The sequence below is a fragment of the Myotis nattereri genome, assembly GCF_964212035.1.
Source record: "Myotis nattereri genome assembly, chromosome: 19".
NCBI classification, from domain to species: domain Eukaryota; kingdom Metazoa; phylum Chordata; class Mammalia; order Chiroptera; family Vespertilionidae; genus Myotis; species Myotis nattereri.
Window position 1 is genome coordinate 12,254,234 of NC_138095.1, and position 20,592 is coordinate 12,274,825.

A 20,592-nucleotide genomic window follows, 5' to 3' on the forward strand; every position below is an offset into this window, starting at 1 on the left:
CTGGGCCTCCCCGGACCCACAGACTGGGGCCCGTGGAGCTTGCCGCTTGGGGCTAAGCCAAGCTCCCTGACCTCCGGCAGAGCTCGGGGTCTGCCTGCCCTGGGAAAAGGAGAGAAAGAAGGCAGAGAGCAGCTCTGATGAGGCTGCTCCTGCCGGGAGGTAGGAAGGTGCAGCACCCCCCGCGCAGACCTCCCTCCTGCCTCATGGGCCTCGTTTAGGAATTTGGTCCACAAAAACCATAGTATGGCCCGGCCAGCATGGCTCGGTGGTTGAGCGTCGACCTGTGATTCCCGGTCAGGGCACAGGCCTGGGTTGTGGGCTCGATCCCCAGTGTGAGGCGTGCAGGAGGCAGCAGATCAATGATTCTCTCTCGTCATTGATGTTTCTATCTCTCTCTCCCTCTCCCTCTCCCTTCCTCTCTGAAATCAATAAAAAAAAATTTTTTTAAATGATAGTATGGACTCAGGATAGCATTGCAACATTGAAAATAGCAAAATTTAAAAAATTTAAAAATTTAGTTGTCCGTAAATTGGGGATTAGATACTTACCGTGTACCCATAAAATCAAATCGTCATACCCACACACGGCAGAGTCTATTTTCCTTTAAAAAACGACACCTGGGCCTTTGCACATCGACACATTCGTATACAGATAGGAAACAGGCAGGAAGGGACACTGACTAAGCTGCTAGCACTGGCTATGCCCACAGGTGGAATGGGGAAGGTGAGGTGGAAGGGACGCACGTGACTGAATTATAAAAGTTCCCCAGTAATTGGGACTGTGGTTAGAATGTTGTACTTTATTGTTTTGGATTTATGAGAATTAAAATGTTAAATTTAGCCCGGAGCGGTTTGGCTCAGTGGATAGAGTGTCGGCCTGCGGACTGAAGGGTCCCAGGTTCGATTCCGGTCAAGCGCATGTACCTTGGTTGCGGCACACGTGTCTGTCTCTCAGTTGGTACTGAGCAGACTGGGGCCCGCAGAGCTTGCCGCTCGGGGAGATGTGCAGGAGGCAGCTGATCGATGTTGCTAACTCTCTATCCCTCTCCCTTCCTCTCTGTAAGAAATCAATAAAAAATATATATTTTTAAAAATGTTAAATTTAAAGGAAAGAAAAGGTATTCACAAAAGAGGAAATCCAAGTGGTGAATACCCTGATGTCATTAGAAAAATGCAAAAGACCGCCATGAGGCCCCTCTACCCACCCTCCGAAGGGCTACAGTCGAGGATGGACCAGGATGTCGCGTGTCTGAGGGTAGCCGCCCCTGCAAACCTGAGCAGCTCTGCCCAGGGACCCTTCCAGAACGCCGGGAGGCAGCAGCTGCTGGCCGCACGCCTCGGACCACTTCTCAGCCCCCCACCCCACGTTCTGTGCACACGGGTGGGCAGATTCCACCACCTATGGCCTCTGCCACCTCCTAGGACCTCTGTGACCACCGCAGGCCCTCCCGTGACCTAGTGTATGTCGGTGATGTGAACGGTGCGTCCTGAACAGCTGGTGTATCTCGTGCAGGGCGTGCCTGCTCCGTGTCAGCACAGCGTCAGGTACAGAGGGGTCACCATAGCCTCCGTTAAGGACTGGAGGCGAGGTCAGCGGGGACCCCGGGACCCTCGTCACTGCTGGTGGGTGTGAAGGGGCACGACCAGCCCAGTGGCAGGAACTAGGGGCGGCACGCCTGCGTGCACCAGGACACGACACCGCTGTCCACGCCAGTGCTGCCGGTATCAGCCAAACCAGGAAATAACCCCAATATCCTCTAGAGGCAGAACAAAGAAATCGATTGTGACATGTTGACCGTGGATTATCATCCAGCCACGAAAACGAATGAGCTACAACCAGAGCCTCAACCGGATGACTCCCAATAGCGTCGAGGGAAGAAGCAAGACACGGATGAATGCACGCGCTGTGATCCCGGCTCCTCTCTCTCTCAGCTCCAAGGGCCCTTCTGCTGCCGCCATAACTTGTTTCCTGAGCCCACGCCACCCAGCTGGCTCACTTTTCCTACCTGTGTGGCTTTTGTCGTCTTCTTTTAAAAAAAATAAATACGTTTTTATTGATTTTTAGAGAGGAAAGGAGCAGGCTAGAGAGATAGGAACATTAATGAAACTTCAATATAGATCAGCTGCCTTTTGCACACACACACACCCCGACACCCACACGGGGGCTCGAGCCCATAACCTGGACATGTGCCCTGACTGGGAATCAAACCCTGACCTCCTGGTTCATAGGTCGACGCTCAACCACTGCGCCACGCTGGCCAGGGCCTCTATGATTTTCTAAATAAACTTTCGCTCATGTTTGAAAAAAAAGAAAGACAATTATGATCCTAACGGTGGTGAGATGTTGGCCCAAGGGGGCCTCCGAGGGCAGGGTGTTCTGTTCGTGACCTGGGCAGTGTTATGTGGGGATTCGTCCCTGAACTGCACCAATCGCCTCTCTGCTCACGAGAAAGCGGCTGGGACACAGAGCGGGCGGAGCGGGCAGCAAGGCCCACCACCTACCACGCGGTGCAGGAACTTGTGGTCATAGGCGCTGATGGGCTTGCCGTCCAGCAGCACGCGGCCCCCCTCCAGGGGGTAGAAGTTCTCCAGGATGTGGACGCAGGAGCTCTTCCCGCTGCCCGAGGGCCCCACGAGCGCAGTCACCTTTCCTGGGGACAGGCTGAAGGAGACGTCCTGCAAGGAACACGCAGACACGGTGTGGGCCCCTGGCTCAGGTGCTCGTGCCCCTTTGCCATGGTTGGGCACCGCTGGCTCCCGGGACGCTCTCCTTCCCAGGACCTGGCCGCACTTTCATAGCTGTCTCCTCTGCCTGGAATGTTCTTTCTGCAGAGAGCAACCTGGATTGGCTCCTGCGTCTTGTTCAGGTTTCAGCTCAAATGTCACCTCCTCCGAGAAGCCCTCCTTGACTGCTATGTTACCTCATCCCTGCATGACTCCTATCACACCACCCTTCTGCAAATGCTCAGTCCTTCCTGGCTAGAGCCCAAATTACACAGGCACAGGGCCTCTGCCTCGCGTACTCCTGGCTGCGCTGCCAAGGCCGGAGGCCTGGTGTGGGGGAGGCCTGAGAGACGGGGTGCAGGAAAGGATGCCTGGGGCAGGCCTGTGCCCCCCCCCCCTCACCTGCAGGACTTTGGTGTGGGGCCGAGTGCGGTAGGTGAAGGTCACGTTCTCAAAGTCCACACGGCCCTCCACGTGGTCAGGGGCCAAGTTCCCATTGTGCACCATGGTTGGCTGCCGGTCAATGAACTCGAAGACCTTCTCGGCGGCCCCGACTCCTTGCATCAGGCCGCTATAGACAGAGCCCACGGACTGCGGGGCGAGGAGACATGTCCTGTCCCACTGACCCCGCTCCGGGGACACCCCCGCCCCACCCACGGTGCCAGGAGATGAAGGGGCGTGAGTGAAGAGCAAGGACGCAGCACCCATTCCCGAGGGGCTGTGGGAGGCCCCGCCTGCTAGTTCATGACAAGGACCAATGGGGTCAGGAGTGACAAATACTGATACGCGAGGGGCCAGGTTTACAGCTAAACCTCAGCGCCGCCCCCAGACGAGGAAAGGGAAGCAGAGCAGTTAAAGGAACCAAACCGGCCAGAATGTGGCGGACGGGGAATGGAACCTTCCTCCTTCAGGGGCCACAGCGTCGGAAAAATTTCAATTAAAATAAGGGGTGTGTGTGTCTTAATCTATACTATACATCTCCGTGGGTGAAATATACATGTGAGTATTAATGGCACAGTTTGTGGGGTGCTGTGGGTATGCTACCCTTATCTCCTTTGTGCTGAGGAGGAAGCTGAGGCACAGAGACCTCAAGGAACTTCCCCCAGGTCACACAGCCCTCTCTCCCCCCTGCACCCCCGGCCCCAAGCCGGCCCCTCACCTCCATACAGTCTCCCAGGACAAACTCGTAGATGATGAAGGAGATGAGGTTGCCGCTGGTCATCTGCCCGGAGATGACGAGGTGGCCCCCGTAGTAGAGGATGCTGACCTGGACCACCAGCAGCGTGAGCTGGGGGCAGAGGGGAGGGGGGGCACGTTGGTCACGGGAGGCTTGGCTCACACCTTCCCACGGCCCCATCCCCCGCCCCGGGCTGCAGGGGGAGGTGAGGGGTGCCGTGGGCCCTGCACTCCCGCCCCACACTGAACCCCACCAGCAGTGCCCTCCCACAGGCTGGTGCCCGCCTGTCACTCACGCCCTCCCCACCCTCCTCCCCTGTGGAGTTTTCCCTGCAAAGATCCCCAGCTGGGGCTGGCCGTGGGCCCGGCGGAGAACAGGGCTGTCTTTGTGAGTTCCTGGCACACACACCGGACCCCAAACCCTCGGCTCGGCCAAGCGGGAGCCGTCAGTCCTCGTCCTCACGGGAAGAGCATGGATCCGAGAGGTTGAGTCCACCCGCCAGGGTCACACAGCCAGCCAGGCTGGCAGGGCAGTGAGGTCTGTGTTTCCTCACGCGCCCCCCTCCCGCCCCCCCGCAGGTTCCACAAAGAAGGAGCTGAGTCCCAGCACCCTTGCTCCCACCCCCTGCCCAGCGCCTGGGGCAGTTTCTGGGGGAGAAGTGGAGACAGCAGCCCTGACCACCCATTCAAGCCCCAGGGGCACCCTGCTGGTGGACAGACCTCGGGGAGGCTTGGCTGAGCTGAGTTTCAGGCCCTTCCCTTCCTGGCTGGGCACTTCTGAGGGGTGGCCTGCTCTGGGGGGGACCCCGATTGTCCCTGTCCCCTGGGTCCCCTGTAGACACCAGCTCCTCCTTCCCCTGAACACCAAACCCTCATCTTCCCTAGCCCAGCCATTTTCCGATGAGCCCGCCGTCCAGATGTGGCCGCAGACAGGACAGGGTCCACGTGCCCCCAGCGCCCAGGGAGGGGCTGTGACCTCCATCCCTGGGAGTGAGCCAGGCCCTCTGTCGGGCCTGTCTAGTGGTGGCCTTGGTCCTGCCAGAAAGGGGCTTAGGCTGGGCCCCGGCTGGCCTTGGGGTGACTCCGGCCTTGGCAGGGAGCTCCCCCAGCTGAGAAGAGAGCTCGGCCCAGGACCCCACGCGCAGGGGCAGCAAGATCCCTGTGGGGACACTCACCCGGAGACTGCATTTCTTCCTAGAAAGCGTCTCTGTGCACAGACAGCAGGCAGGGACGGCCTGCCCCCCGGGCAGGGACCCAGCTAATGTCCCGGCAAGGGCCCCCACCTTCGCGTCCGCCCCGTGGTCAGACTTTCCCTGGGGCCAGGGGCACGTACCCCGCTGCCCCAGACGTAGTACGTGTAGGCGGCCGCCTCCTTCCTGTTCAGCTTGTACACCTGCTGCAGCTTCTGAGAGTACACCTCCGCCTCCTGCTCCTCGTTGGCGAAGCTCCGGACGGTCTTCATGGCACTGATGGTCTCCTCGGCCGTGTTGCTGGCTCTGGCCAGGGCGTTCTGGACCTCCTTGGAGAGCCTCTGTGGACAGGGAGGGGCGGGAGGAGACCCCACGGACAGTGTCACTCCCGACCTGCGCCCCAGGCCTCTGGGCTTCTCTGCCCTTCGTTGGCGCAAGTGAGCGCTCTGCAGGGAGACCCGGGGCAGAAGGGTGAGACCGAGCTCCCTGTCCCCCTCTCCTCCCAGCCTGATTGGATGGATGGACCTACAGAACAGACTGCAGCCGGCCAGCGGGCTCAGTGGCTGAGCATCAAACCATGAACCATGAACCAGGAGGTCAAGGTCAGGGCACATATCCGGGTTGCGGGTTCGATCCCCAGTTGGGGGCTGTTCCTATGTTTCTATCTCTCTCTCCCTCTTCCTTTCTCTCTGAAATCAATAAAAACACATATTTTTTTAAATATGAGAAGCGCCACTTACATCATCAACACACATTGAATCATGTGAGAGCCGGAAGTTCTGCACGGCGGCTCCGGAACAGCCAGCCGAGCTCCAGGTGGCGGCAGAGGGCACGGGCTGGAACGCCTGCCCGGGGTCGTGTGCGGAGGGGACAGATGGCTGAGACGCGGGCCCAGGTGCGCGACCTGAAGGCTGCTGCCCGCGGGGGTTCTGGAAGGGGACCCTGGGCAGGGCTGCTCGGGCTTTGCCAGAGTCACCGCGCTGGGCTTCTCCACCCAGCCCCTCCCGGGAGGCCAGCCGGACCCCTGTGGCCTGACCTCTGCGTCATGCCCAGCGGTCGGAACCCTGCAGTGTGTCAGCACCGGCTGGCCGGCTGTAATGGCCGGCTGTGCCCCAGTCACGTCTGGCTGTGGGCGGGGTGTGTGGCTTGTGGCGGTGACTCGGCGGCTATATTCAGCACATTCAGGTGCGGGGAGAAGGCCACAGACAAAGAGCGTCCTTGAGGCTCCAGGGACTGAACCTGGGCGAGGCCTGAGGTGTGCACAGAGGCGGCGGCTGGCAGGGCGGGGGTGGGGGTGTGTGTCGGGTGGGGGGTGTTCCCGGCCCTGTCCTAGGGGCTGGGACAGGCGGGGAGGCAGGAAGGGCGGGGTGGGGAGCGCAGGAAGCCAGCTGGCCGCGACTCCAGCCAGTGAGTGCATTTACTTTTTCTACTCAGCGAGGGAAACGGGGAGGCCCGTGACCCAGAGCCGCGGGCGCGAGGGCCCTCCTGGGGCACGTGGGTTCCGGGGAACGGATTCATGGTGGACCTGGCCTCAGGTCACAGACGCCAGAGGTTCCTGCGAGCTGATCCGGGCCTGGGGCAGGGCCCTCTGCTGCTGTCTGAACCCAGCCCGGGTCCCGGAGGGCTTAGGGCACCCACCAACATGGGAAGCAGAGGAGGGGGAGCCAGGGGCCTGGCCTCCAAGGCCACCGTCCTGGCAGAGGCAGTGGCACGGGCCGGCGGGAAGGGACAGCAGCCTGCCCGTACCTGCATCCTGAGCAAGGGCCTCACTCATGGGAACCAAGCCACCCCCACAGCACAGACGCTCCACAGAGAGCGCGACCTTTGCACTCAGAGCGAAAGTCAGAGTCCTCACAGAGGCCCCCGCGTGGGGCCCAGCCCCTCCCTGCCCCCGTTTCCCTCCCTCTCCCTCACTCAAGCCCCAGCTCCCGGCGGCTCCTCCTCGGAGGCATGCTCCTACCCCAGGGCCTTTGCACGGGCCCTGCCCTCAGATGGCCGACTCTCTCTCTTGTTAATATATATTTTTATTGATTTCTAAGAGTAAAGGAGAGGGAGAGAGAGACAGAAGCATCAATGATGAGAGAGAATCACTGATCCGCTGCCTCCTGCACGCCCCACACTGGGGATGGAGCCCCCAACCCGGACAGGTGCCCCGACCGGGAATCGAACTGTGACCTCCTGGTTCACAGGTCGCGCTCAACCACGGAGCCATGCGGCCGGGCGAGATGGCTGACTCTTGACTCAAATGTCACCTTCTCAGAAAGATCTAGTTAAAGCTGCAGCTGCCCCCAACCTCTCTCTCCTCACCTTGCTGTTCACCGTCTTTCACCACATTACGTGTTATTATGATTACTGTCACTTACCCCCCGCGTCTCCCACTAGAGCAGCGGCTCTCAGCCTTGGCTGCACATTAGAATCACCCAGAAATTTCTTTAAAATCCTGATTTCTGGGCCTCATCCTCTGGAAATTCTGTTTCTTTGTTACTAATGTTGTGGCCCCAACCCATAACAAAGAAACAGAATTTCCGGAGGATGAGGCCCAGAAATCAGGATTTTAAAAAAGATTCCCCGGTGATTCTAATGTGCAGCCAAGGCTGAGAACCACTGCACTAGACCAGTGGTCGGCAAACTCATTAGTCAACAGAGTCAAATATCAACAGTCCGACGATTGAAATTTCTTTTGAGAGCCACATTTTGTAAACTTAAACTATATAGGTAGGTGCACTGTTATTAACTTAATTAGGGTATTCCTAAGGCTCAGGAAGAGCCACACTCAAGGGGCCAAAGAGCCGCATGTGGCTCGAGAGCCGCCGTTTCACTAGACTATAAGCTCCCTGAGGGGGGGCCTTATCTGCTCATCCATGCGTCTTGGTGCCTGGGACATCGGGGGTGCTCATGGTGTATTTATTGGCTGACAAGTCCTTCGCTAGCCCCACGGGACCCGGGAGCCCCCTGAGGGTGGCTCCGGAGCCGCCGCCCGCCGCCTACCTTGTAGTACTTGCCGTAGATGTCGGACACCATCATGATGATGGGGAAGCCCATGAAGGTGACCAGGGAGAGCTGCCAGGAGAGGCTGAACATGAAGACCACCACGCCCGTGATCTTGACCGCGTTCCGCAGGAACACGTTGATGTTCTGCGAGACCAGGTCGCTGACCATGGTGGTGTCCGACGTGAGGCGGGAGATGAGGTCGCCTGCAACACAGGCAGCTCAGCACCCGCTGCGGCCATGGGGCCACCGTGGGCGGGGGCCGGGGGGGGGGGCAGGAACGAGGACACTGAGGGGAGGAGCCGGGGAGTTGGGGGACGGGCGGGAAGATGAGCCGATGCCCCCTCGAGGGCTGCCCTGAGCCCGACCCTTGCCACCAGCATTTTGTGCCGTCAGACCCATAGCACAGAGGAGGGACCGAGACTCAGGGGGGAGGATGCCTGCTCAGCGCCACACACATTGCCCGTCACTGAGCTGGAGCCAAACCCGTGCCTCTCCCCGTCCCTGGAGAGGGGGTGACTCCCCGCTTCCCTCACACGGAGAAATAACAAGCCGGGCTGCGGAGGAAGGAGCTGGGGCCTCCTACCAGCTGCTGGGCTAAGGGCTTCACAACCCCACGGGGTGGCTACTCCCGCTGTTCCCATTTTAGAGATGGAAACACAGTGGCCCAGGGGTGGTTATCGAGCGAGCGGTGGAACCAGGTCTTGGACGTGGGCCAGAGACCGTGATCTCGGCCGGATGCTGCACTGCTCTGCCCTGTACCCCCCGCGCCACCTCACTCACCCAGAGGATCTGGGCCCTTTAGGCCGCAGGCGTGGGTGGTCCTGGCCCCTGCGGTGCCCACAGGGCAGTGGGAAGCAGGGCCTTGGCTGCTGCAGGGACCTCGGGTGGCCTGGCCGGGGTCCTACAGCGGCCACAGCTCACACCAAAGCCTCAGCCAGCAGCCCAGCTCCCCGGGGCCTGAGCCCGCCTCCTGGGACGAGTCCACCCAGAACTGGGCGGCAGAAAAGCCAGCATCGCTGAGACCACAAGCCTGCCTGACTGTTTTCTCAGCGGGAGGCGAGCCCACCCGCCTGAGCCGGCCCCCAGGTCCCCGAGGCCCAGCGAGGCGAGCCCACCCGCCTGAGCCGGTCCCCAGGTCCCCGAGGCCCAGCGAGGCGAGCCCACCCGCCTGAGCCGGCCCCCAGGTCCCTGAGGCCCAGCGAGGCGAGCCCACCCGCCTGAGCCAGCCCCCAGGTCCCCGAGGCCCAGCGAGGCGAGCCCACCTGTGCGGTTCTCGTCAAAGAAGCTCGTCTCCTGAGACACCAGCGAGCGGAAGAGGCAGTTCCGGAGGCGAATGTTCAGTCTGGCAAATATGAGGGTAAAAATGCCGCCCCGAATACCTGCGGCAAATGAGCTAATTGCAGATAAGAGATGTTATACATGGCACGGCGTCCTTCCGGCAACCGACGACCCGCCCGCCGCCCTCCCGCTGCTGGCAAGCCCGGGCACACCCCTGACCCAACCCTGACCCACTCCCAGGGCTCCGTCCCCCACTGGAGCCCCCAAGGTGAGAGCGAAGAGGGGGCTGTGTTTACTGGGGGCCAGGACCCGACTTCACCAGCAGGACCCTTCAAGGGAGCACAGGCTGGCCCTGGAAAACCAGACAGGGGAGCCCTGGAGGAGGGTGTGGCTCAACCAAGTGGACATGGGTGCTGAGCTAGTTCAGTTGTTGGTTCCTATGGGGACCAGCTGAGGGACAGGCCCACCAGCGGCATTTCTGGGGCCCCTCTGGCTCATTCCCTCACCCCCCTCCCCCAGGAGCTGCCCGACCTCTGCCCCTGCTGTGGCCTGGGGGGCGGGCATGGCGGGAGGGCTACCTGCCAAGGGCCAGCAGGCACATGACCACGACGGCCGTGCTGAACTGCTCCATGCTCTTCTGGATGACGATGCCGTCGATGGCGCGGCCGGTGTAGTAGGGCAGGAACGTCTCTCCTGCGGGAGACGGGGCTCAGGGGGCGTCTGCAGCGGGGAGCCCACACCCTTCCTCCCGAGCCCCCCACAAACTCTCCTCTCCCCATGGCGGGGGCTGGAGGGGCTGTACATGCTGAATGCCCCCACTTTTCAGAGAAGAGCCACAGGAGGCACGCGGACTTGGATCTGAACCGAGTGTGTGGGAATTAATCACAGCTACCAGGCACCCGCCAGAGCCACGGGGGCCAAGGGGGCCACAGAGTCGCAGGGCCACGGAGTCACGGGGCCACGGAGTCACGGGGCCACGGGGCCACAGAGCCACAGGGCCCAGGCGGCATTGCATTCCCTCCACGCAGACTCTGAGGTTGGCCATTGTCACCCCACCTCACAGCTGAGGAAAGTGACGCTGAGGAGCTGAGATGGCGCTTGCTCAGGCTCAGGGACGTCAAAGCTCACTGCTTTCTTGCTGGCGGGGGGTTCGAGTCTGCATTCTAGAGCCTCAGCGATGCTGGTATCCTGGCTGGGAACTGCCCCGCCCCTCCTGGGGGGCACTTTAGTTTGCCGATTATGTCCTACCCATTTGTCTTGTATCCTCACAACAACCCTGGGCAGATGTGGGGAGAGGGGATGTACAGAGGGGAATGGGAGACTCAGAGGGGCTGAGTAATTTGCCAGAAGTCACACAGCAATTAAGAGAAAGGGCCAGGCCGAAACCGGTTTGGCTCAGTGGATAGAGCGTCGGCCTGCGGACTGAGAGGTCCCAGGTTCGATTCCGGTCAAGGGCATGTACCTGGGTTGCAGGCACATCCCCAGTGGGAGATGTGCAGGAGGCAGCTGATCGATGATTCTCTCTTATCGATGTTTCTAGCTCTCTATCTCTCTCCCTTCCTCTCTGTAAAAGATCAATAAAATATATTTAATAAAAAAAAAAAAAAAGAAGAGAGAGAAAGGGCCAGGACACACGTCGAAACCAGCTTCCAATCTGGGGGGATGTCTTTCCTTGTCCCTTCCCTCCCCCAAATCCGGGTGCCCACTCGCATTCTACGGGAATGATGGGCAGGGAGTGGAACGTGGTCAGACCAGGCTGGGTCCCCTGTCTTCAAGGCCGATCTTTCCCGAGGCCACAGCCTGGCTCGGGGCTGGGCATACAGCCGGCGCTCATAAAGGTCAGTGAATGAATCCTGGGCAGCTCTACAGGACTGGCTTGGGTGGGACAGGGAGGCCTTCTGTGGGGTTCTGGCGCCCTCTGCTGGTGGGGGGACGGGGACCATAAGGTGGCAGCTGCCACGGAGTCTCCAGCCACAGCTGTGGAGTCTGCCTCAGCTTACCCCCGGGGAGAAGAGGCATCGGCGAGCTCCAGCTGCACTGACCGCAGCCAGCACCAGTGAAGGCCACTGACCACACACATGTTCACGGAGCCCTTACGGGTGCGGGCGCCGTGCTAAGCACACCCCCTTGTCCATCTGCACAAGAGCCACACGGAGCTCTCCAGCCGGCAAACCCGCGGCTCCGCCTCCAGAACATCTCCAGAACCCGACCACTCTTACTGCCCCTCCTGCCCCCCCCCCCGCGTCCATGCTTCCGGCCTTGCCTGGGCCACCCCAGCAGCAGCTCCTGGCTCCCCCTGCTCCGCCCTCGCGCCCATCAGCCTCTCCACCCGTGGACAGCGGGAGCCGGTGAAGCCGAAATAAAACCTTGTCGTCTCTCAGCTCAAAACAGTCCGACGGTTCCCAGCGCATCCAGGGTAACAAAGTCCTCGCAGGGGCCACGGCGCCCTGACCTGACCTCATCTCCACTCTCCCCACCACTCCCTGCTCCAGCTACGCCGGCCTCTTGGGCCTTCCTCCTCGGGACCCTTGTACAGGCTGCTCCTGCCTGGAGCACTGTCACCCCACATATCTGCTCCCTCATCTCTTTCAAGTCCCAATAGTCCTACAGGTGTGGTCTTCTTCTTCCCATTTTACAGATGAGGAAACTGAGGCTCAGAGAGGCTAAGTCACTTGTCCAAGTTTATGCAGTTGGGTTGCCATGAAATTCATCTTCAAGAATCTCAATTTAGCCCTGGTTGGTTTGGTTCAGTGGATAGAGAGTCGGCCTGTGGACTGAAGGGTCCCAGGTTTGATTCTGGTCAAGGGCCCATGCCCGGGTTGCGGGCTCGATCCCCAGTGGGGGACATGCAGGAGGCAGCCGATCAATGATTCTTTCTTATCACTGATGTTTCTATCTCTCTCTCTCTCTCCCATCCTCTCTGAAATCAACAAAAATATAAATTTTAAAAGAGAATCTCAATTTAACAGGAGATACTCAAACGAACCTTTTTCCCCAATGGGCAGTGTTCCTTTTAGAATATGAGGCATCAGAAAAAGCTGGGCCCTCCTGGGTGCTTGTTGATTGAGGCATAATTAATACTGATCACAGCACCTAACTTCTATGAGCACCCACTTTTCCCAGGCACCATGCTTCATCTGCCTGAATTCTCTCAATAACTCGGTGAACCCCCATTTCCGGATGAGGCACCGAAGTTTGGCCAGGTCACGCAAGCTTGCCTGAAGTTAGCAGGGGCGTCGGGGGCCTGATCAAGTGTGAGCCTTCCCCTCGACCCAGTCCTGCAGGTGCCCACACCTGCTCAGCTGTACCAGGACATCGGTGACCCCGAGGACATGCCAGCTGACAACAGGGCCCCGGCAGGTGCGGGAAATGGGGTCCCGGGGCGGCCTCTGCCCACACGGGCAGGATGGTCACTTGTCCATTCACTCAGTGAGCCTGCCTCTGGGCCGGGCATCGGGGCGTCCGGGTGAGTCGGGCCCGGTGCCGGCCCCCGAGGGGCCCAGAGTCTTGAGGGGAGGCAGCAGGGTGGACTCCTGACTCTCACGCCACCAATGCTGTTACTAAGGTGCAAAGGGCTTCTCAGAGGAGGGGACAGCTGGGCCTCGAAGCGTGAGTAGGAGAAACTATCTGGATACACGAAAAAGGTCATCCCAGCCGTAACCGGTTTGGCTCAGTGGATGGAGCGTGGGCCTGCGGACTGAAGGGTCCCAGGTTCGATTCCGGTCGGGGGGGCATGTGCCTTGGTTGCGGGCACATCCCCAGTAGGAGATGTGCGGGAGGCAGCTGATCGATGCTTCTCTCTCATCGATGTATCTAACTCTCTATCCCTCTTCCTTCCTCTCTGTAGAAAAATCAATAAAATATATTTTAAAAAAAATTAAAAAAAAGGCCATCCCACCCGGCCGGCTGGGCTCAGTGGTGGCGCGTTGACCTATGAACCAGGAAGTCACGGTTCAGTTCCCCGTCAAGGGCACGTGCCTGGGTTGTGGGCTTGATCCCCAGTGGTGGGGAGTGCAAGAGGCAGCCGATCAACGATCCTCTCTCATCACTGATGTTTCTATCTCTCTCTGAAATCAATAAAAATATATTTTAAAGAAAAAAAGGGTGGTCCCCATACTCACAGGTGTTAATATTTACTGGGAGCCTTCCCTGTGCAGGAGCTGTCCGAGGTGTCTCAATCTATTAACTCGCTGACCCTCGCACGCCCCCGTGTGACGGGTACTGTTGTCCCATTTTACAGATGACGCGTCCGAGACAGAGAGGTTAAGTAACTTGCCTACATCACACAGCGGTTAAGGGGCCTGAGAGGACGGGGGGTGGACAAGACGAGGGAGGGGCTGCAGGGCCGCGCCACCTCTGGGGCTTGCCTGTCCTCTCTGAGAATACTCTGGCTTGTGGCCACTCCCAGACTTTGCCCCTGTGAGTTGAACGGGCAATGACTCATCACAGCCAACATTCCTGAGCACTTACCATGCCATCCTGGGCTCTGAACTTGACCTCTTCCTGTTTTTATTCCAGCTTTACAACTTCGTGAAACAGGGACACTAACAATCCCTCCTCCAAACAAGAAGAAGGAGGCGGCTCTGACGTGTTCGATGACTTGCCCACAATCACAAGGCCAGGGAAGGAGCAAGACTGGGTAGCTCAGCTGGTTAGAGCCTCATCCCAATACACCACAGCTGTGGGTTCAATCCCCGGTCAGGGTCCATACACGAATCAACCAACGAATGATAAATAAGTGGAACAAGACATCAATGCTTCTCTCTCTCTCTCTCTCTCTCTCTCTCTCTCTCTCTCTCTCTCTCTCCCCTTCCTTTCTCTCTCTCAAATAAATAAATAAATAAAAATAAAGACGGCTTGTACCCAGGCCTTGCTGGAGTGTGGCTTTCGAGCTGTTTGGACCAACAGTAGCAAATACATTTTACATCAACACGGGCACACATAACTGAAACAAAAGTTCCACGAAACAATACTTAATCTCGCCGCAGACAACATACTCGAATGGCCTTTTTTCTATTCTGCTTCGTTACAAAAAATGCTTGGACTCAGAGCTCCCACTTCCAGGAATTTATCCTATTAATACCCACATTTATAGGAAATGTGCATGAATAGGGATACTTATTGCAAGAGAAAAAGACTCAAAACCACCAAAGAGTCCAACCACAGGAGACCGAACTAAATAATGATGGTGTGACCACACAGTGGACTATTATGCAGCCAAATAAAAGACCGAGATAGTGATTGGAAAATTCCAGAATATATTGCTAAGTGAAAAAAGCAAGACACAAAACGTTGCAGGAGGTGGAGCGAGTAACGTGTTGGTGTTCTTATCTGTCTGCAGCTGCACGAGGAGACACCGGGAGCATATACGGGGAATGAATCTACTAGTGAAGTGTTTTCCTGCCCATTTGGAAGATTCCGGAACCTTTTCCTCTAGTTAGCTCTGGGGCTCAGGGTAGTCAGAGGCAGCATTAGGAATGAAACTCTGTGGTTACCTTTTCATGTCAGTTTGGTGTTTGAACCATGTAAGCAAATGCTCAAATTTGAGAGGAAAGAGGAGGCGTCACAGGCCTAGAAAGCCCATTTCCTGGGCGCCCGCCAGGCCCCGAGGGTGCGCACTTACCCAGAGCCGCGATGATGAGGAAGAAGGAGGCCGCCACGAGGAAGGCCAGGTCGGGCTTGGTGTAGGACAGCAGCTTCTGCAGCGTGGCCCCCGACGCCTGCTCCGACGCCGGCTGGTCCTCGGCGGGGAGGGCCTCGGCCTCGGCCTCGGCGCCCGCCCCCGGCTCCAGGGCCTTGGCGCTCGGCCGCACCGTGGACAGCAGCCGCCAGAGCAGGAAGGAGGCTGCGAGAGAGATGTAGGTCCACACGAAGAGGGCCCAGAACCATGGGTCCCGCACGGGCTTGCGGACCTCGGAGAAGAGCAGCAGCTTCACCATGGCGTAGATGCCCACCAGGAGGCACACCAGGGCGATGACCATCCAGGAGGCCCGCAGCCGCCGGGGCCCCAGGGCGCTGTTCTTGGCCACGCCGATGGTGGCCCCCAGCAGCAGGCAGCTGCGGTACAGGCAGGCCGCCCAGAGGTCCAGCACCGAGTCGAAGATGTTGAAGTGGCGGATATCCTCCAGCAGGCTGCGCTCCAGGTGGCTGAAGATGTAGATGGCCGTGGTCATGCCGACGTCCGTGGTCATGAAGGCCAGGGTCACCACCACCGCCTTCCACAGCTGCATCCTGCTGGCTGGCGGGGCGGGGCAGGGGGGCCGGCACCGGGGGAGGGGAGCAGGCTCTAGCTCATGGGGGGCAAAGCCATTGTCTGTGCGGTGAGGCCAGACCTGTTGGGGCAAAAGGGCGAGGGGTGAGGGTTTGCTACCTCCTGGCTGTGTGACCTTGAGCAAGTCACTCGGCCTCTCTGAGCCTCAGTTTCCTCATCTGTAAAATGACAATGACCAGAGAAAGGGCGTTGCGAAGATTCCGTTCACCCAAGGACTAGTTCCTGACGCACCCTGTGGGCCAGACTCTGTTCTTCGTGTTGGGGATTTAACAAATAAACAAAAACAACAAAGACCCCTGCTCTTGTAGCGATGACACATTCATGCTAGAAACGGAGTAAGTAGATGATTTAGTATGTTAGGGATAGGACTGGGGGGCAGGGAGGAAGTGGGGTAGAGGATGGAGGGCCATGGGGCTGAGGGGTGCCAGGGAGGACTGAGCTGTGAAGGTAATACTTGAGCAAGATTGAAAGAGGTGAGGGAGTCCACCATGTGGATCTCTGGGAAAAGCATTTTGGGCGGGCGGAACAGACAGGGTCGGAGGCCTGAGGTCGGACTGTGCGGATGTGCTTGAGGGAGGCGGGGAGGCCCTACGAGGTCAGAGAGGTGAGGGGCCAGGGGTCTGGAGGACTTTGCAGATGAAAGCTGAGATAAGCAAAGAGTACAGTAAATGGCTGCTGTTCGACTACAACTATTACTGCTGTTAATTTCTCTGAACCCGTTTCCTCATTTGTAAAACGTTAGCATGAACATCTGGGCACAGTGCCTGGAACGTGATAACCGCTGCTGGTGGTAATCACCGTATACAGTGGGTGCTTAGTAAGTGTTTGTTCACGTCTCTCCTCCCCAAATAAACTTTTATCTTCTTAGACCAAGAGGGGGTGGCTATAGGCCCTAGAGCAACCCAGGGACTTTGACATCTGCCCGGAAGTTTCCAGAATCTTGGCCCTTGCCCCCAGCCCTAGGCTCTTCTGGTTTTCTAGAGCTTGATGTCTGCTTTGTCTAGAGCACCTCCAACAGTGAGCCCTACCGGACTCAGCCAGGCCCTGGGAGACCCCGGAGCTGCAGGGACCCTGTGGGATGGGGACCTGGTGGCGTGAGTGTGGGCGTGGGGCTGGGCTGGGGAGTGCCTCTGAATGCTGCCTCTTGACTTGGGTCTGTCCCTCTCTTGGGTTTCATTATCCCATCTGCAAAATGGGGTACTTAAGGGGTGGGGTACGGGGCAACAGGAGGGGTGACCAGATTGACAGAAACACCAGCCCTGTGTTTCCACATCCCCACTTACAGTTGGGTAAACTGAGGCACAGAACGGCAAAAGCATATGCCCCGTATCGCTCTGCCGACAGAGGCCCGAGCCAGGACCTGAGCCTGTGCGTGAGGATCCCGGCGGCTGACTGGACTCCTGTGCCGCCCGCCGGGCACACAGCCGGTGCTCAGTCACCAGCGGCTCCCATGAGCCCGGCCCCCTGTGTCACCCTGCGCTTTACACGTGTCCGCTTATTTAATCCTCCCAACGACTTTGCGAAGATGTGGGCTGACATCACCCCCGTGAGCAGGTGGAGAAACTGAGGCCCGGGGAAGCTACTCACTTGCCGGAGTTCACACAGCTGGGGAGCAGCAGAGCTGGGATTTGAACCCAGACCTGCCTGGCTCCCTACGTGGGCTCCAAACCGCTAAGCTAGAACGCTCGTCGATACGGCAAGTGCTTGCAGGGGGTGTTCCTCCAAGGAAAAGAGAGTCTCCGTGAGCGGACAGTAATGACAACCACAATGACGGCAACAGTAACGGTAACGACGGGCGGCACTCGCCGACGTGAGCGTGTGCCTGGCCCAGTTCTAAGTGAAGCACACGCATTCATGCTCACGAGAATCCTCAGAGGTCGGTCCTATTATCCCCATTTTATAGAAAACAGACACAGAGAGGTTAAGCGACCTGCCTCGGGTTACACAGCTAAGAAGTGGCAGAGCTGGATGCGAACCCAGCCTGTAGACGTCCAAAGTCTGTGCCCTCAACTCCAAAGTCCTAATCCTTCAAAACACCCTCTCCCAGTGACACTCAGGAGGGGTCTGGGAGGCAGAGAGGACACAGGGGCGTGCTGGTCCCCAAGCCTGGGCCCTGCCTGCACACCAGTACACCAGCCAGACTCAAGTCTGTCCCGGGGAAGGCGGTTGCCTTGTCAGCAGCTGCCCCTCCCAAGGAAGCCAGGGCAGAGCGGGACCAAAGGTGTGGGGGCAGGGGAGACACCCCCTGCCAAGCCCTTGCTCCGCCCCCAGCCCTAGCCAGGCTGCTAGTTCAGCTCCTGCCTGCTGCAATGCAGAGGCCCCGGAGCCCGGTGAGTGGGTGAGCGTGAGTCGAGTCGGAGCCCAGGGAGGGGTGCTGTTGGCCTGGTGCGGCGGCAGGCCTCCTGGCCAAGCCATTGCTGGCCGCCCGGGCCCTGCAGCCGCGTTGCTGCTGCTCCCCTCCTGGTGGCACAGGGAGTCCCTCAGCCCCCAGAAAGATTCTGGGGTTCAGAAGTGGGACCGGAGGAGATCTGCCAGAGACCAACCCGTGGGCTTGCTAGCTCTTCCTGGTGCCCCCCCCCGGCCCCCGCCCCCTTAGTCACTGGGGAACTTCCTTCCTGACACCTCTCTGCCTCGGGTAATGTCAACCCCATTGGACAGCCACTGGGGAGGCCCGGTTGTTGATACCGAAACAAACAACATTTTGCATTCCAGCATCACACACTATCTGAGCCGTGTTTGACAGATGGAGAGACTGAGGTCCAGACGGAGGCAGCGAGGCTTGTCTAGGGTCACCCAGCAAGCGGGAGGCAGGGCAGCGACAGCACCGTGGTACCCGGTTCCCAAGTGCCCGGTCCTCCTAGTCCCGGCTCAGATGGGGCCGGATCCAAGTCGGGCCGGGTTACAGCCCTCGTTCGGGACAGGTTGCTCTGCTATTTTTCAAGTTACGAGCAGCAGGGTGGAGGGGACCAGACCACCAGCCGTGAGGGGATGGTGAGGAGGGGAGAATGAGGGGCACAGGACCGCCAGGAGACATGTCCCTCCTCCCGCTGCCTGAGCTGGAGGACTCGGCCAGGGGCGGCTGGAGGGCAAATCGTGTGTGTGGCCCGAGGGACAAGCACACGGCAGTGGCCAGAGGCCAGAACAGACACCGCCCAGGGCCTGACCTGCCCCAGGAAGATGGGGCAACTGGCCTCGACCCCAAATATTGGATTAGCCAGGGACCCTGCCCCATGGGGGTTCTGCCGGTCAAAGGCTTTTCTTCCCAGAAGAAATGGAGGTCAGGGCACCTCCAGCTGTCAGCACAGCACAAAAGGGAAGTCTGGAACAGCCAGCCAGGAGATAATTACTAATAATAATAATTACACTCACAACAGCTGCCCTTTATGGGCGCCATTAAGTGCTGAGTGCCTGGCACCTTGTATCTCAGTTAATCCTCACCACCACCCCAGGGCGGGCCGGCGGGCGGGCGGGCGAGACGCCAGTCCTCACCCCCATTTTACAGATGGGTACAGAGGCCTGCAGAAGTGAAGTGACATGCAGAGAGCAGGCAAAGGCAGGACTGAAACTCAACACTTCCCTCCGGGGGGTGGGGGAGGCCTTGCCCAGGGACCAAAAGAACAGGATCCTGAAGGACCTGGTGGCCCAAGGCCAGGTTCATCCCTAACCTGGTGAACTTCTCACCCCAGTGGCCACACATCACCCAGTGCTGGGAAGGGGACCCTGGCTGAGCGAGGCCAGGTCTGTGGGATGGTGTCACCGTGGGGTCTCCGGACGCATGGCCAGGACGGACGGAGCTGGGTCCACCATCCTGGTTCCATCCTGGCTCCCAGCATCGCTGAGCCCCCACCTCCCATGCTCCCCCGGCGCTCTCTCGTGAGGCACACGGAGCTGCCATGGCCCTCCTACAACCCTCCTCTTGCCACCTGGCATTGGTCCCACCTGAAGAGGGGGATGGATGCCAGCCTATCTCCAGGGGGTGGGGCAGTGGGCAGAGGGCAGGGAATCCTGTCCGAACAGCTTCAAGATCGGGCCTGGGGGGGGGCACCCTGTTCTAACAGAGGCCCAGGAATAAGTGTGTGTGTGTGGGGCGGGACTACAGGCCTAACTGCCAGGGTGAATGCATGAGGCCATCGGCCAGCTGGGGAGACGGAGGGCAGGGGTTTGCTAAGGTGGGCAGACTCAGGAGACGCCCAGGCGCTTAGGATGTGTGGGCAGCCCCGCAGTGGGGGGCAGGGAGCCCTCAGAAGACAGGTCAGCCCCATCCTGCGGGGGGGAGGACAGACATCCCAGGATCCTTCCCAAAGGCATTCCCACCATTTTCCAAGAGGCGGCGGCGCCCGAGGGGTTAAAAAAAATGCAACATTTACCCTGCGGGGCGTGGAAGGGATGCTGCAGGCGTGGGGGGCTTGGACCGGCAGCCGCGGGCGCGGGGCACCGGGGCGGGGGCCAGGAAGACTCTCAGGAGGCTCCCGCCTTCAACGGAGATGCCTACCCCACCCCCGGGGAAGGGGGACCCAGGCGCCCCCCAGCCTGCGCCCCGCTTGGTAGCTCGGCCTGGAAAGGACCCAGGCCGGGGGTCCGGGGCGCCGCGCCCTTACCTGTTACCTTAACTGGCACCAGGTAAGCCGTGAGGAGGGGGCGCAGCGGGCTCGGATCGTCGGGGGCGCCTCCGCGCCGCGCATTGGAGACTGCACCCCGCGCAGCGCTGGCTCCGCTCCTCCCGCCTCCCGCCCCGGGTGCGCGGCAGCAAGGTCGGAGCCCAGCGGGGCGGGCCCCGGGCCGGCTGACAGGTGGGGCGGGGCCTCCGGCGGGGCGGGGCGGGGCCTGGGGGCGGGGCCACAGCTGGCCGCCCGCCCACCTGCGACGGGCCCCGCCCCATCCGCGCAGCCCGGGCCTCCTCACGGGGAAAGGGCCTCATCTGCTCTGGAGCCGGCCTTTTTCTCCGGATGGAGGGCGGGGTTAC

At 59.7% G+C, this 20,592-nt stretch overlaps 1 protein-coding gene across 1 annotated transcript in view; it reads right to left on the reverse strand.

Moving 5' to 3' along the window:
* ABCB9 (ATP binding cassette subfamily B member 9) overlaps window positions 1–20,351 on the reverse strand; it is a 26,453-nt gene extending 6,102 nt beyond the window's left edge. Inside the window, exons 1-9 of the mRNA XM_081113725.1 lie at window positions 20,228–20,351; window positions 14,982–15,690; window positions 9,937–10,051; window positions 9,343–9,473; window positions 8,078–8,283; window positions 5,233–5,430; window positions 3,883–4,011; window positions 3,126–3,314; window positions 2,502–2,675 (exon numbers count right to left, since the gene is read on the reverse strand). Of these exons, the coding sequence (XP_080969851.1) occupies window positions 2,502–2,675; window positions 3,126–3,314; window positions 3,883–4,011; window positions 5,233–5,430; window positions 8,078–8,283; window positions 9,343–9,473; window positions 9,937–10,051; window positions 14,982–15,588 (1,749 nt within the window). The 5' untranslated portion in view covers window positions 15,589–15,690; window positions 20,228–20,351. The remainder of the gene's footprint in view (window positions 1–2,501; window positions 2,676–3,125; window positions 3,315–3,882; window positions 4,012–5,232; window positions 5,431–8,077; window positions 8,284–9,342; window positions 9,474–9,936; window positions 10,052–14,981; window positions 15,691–20,227) is intronic.
* Between the last annotated feature and the right edge of the window lie 241 nt (window positions 20,352–20,592).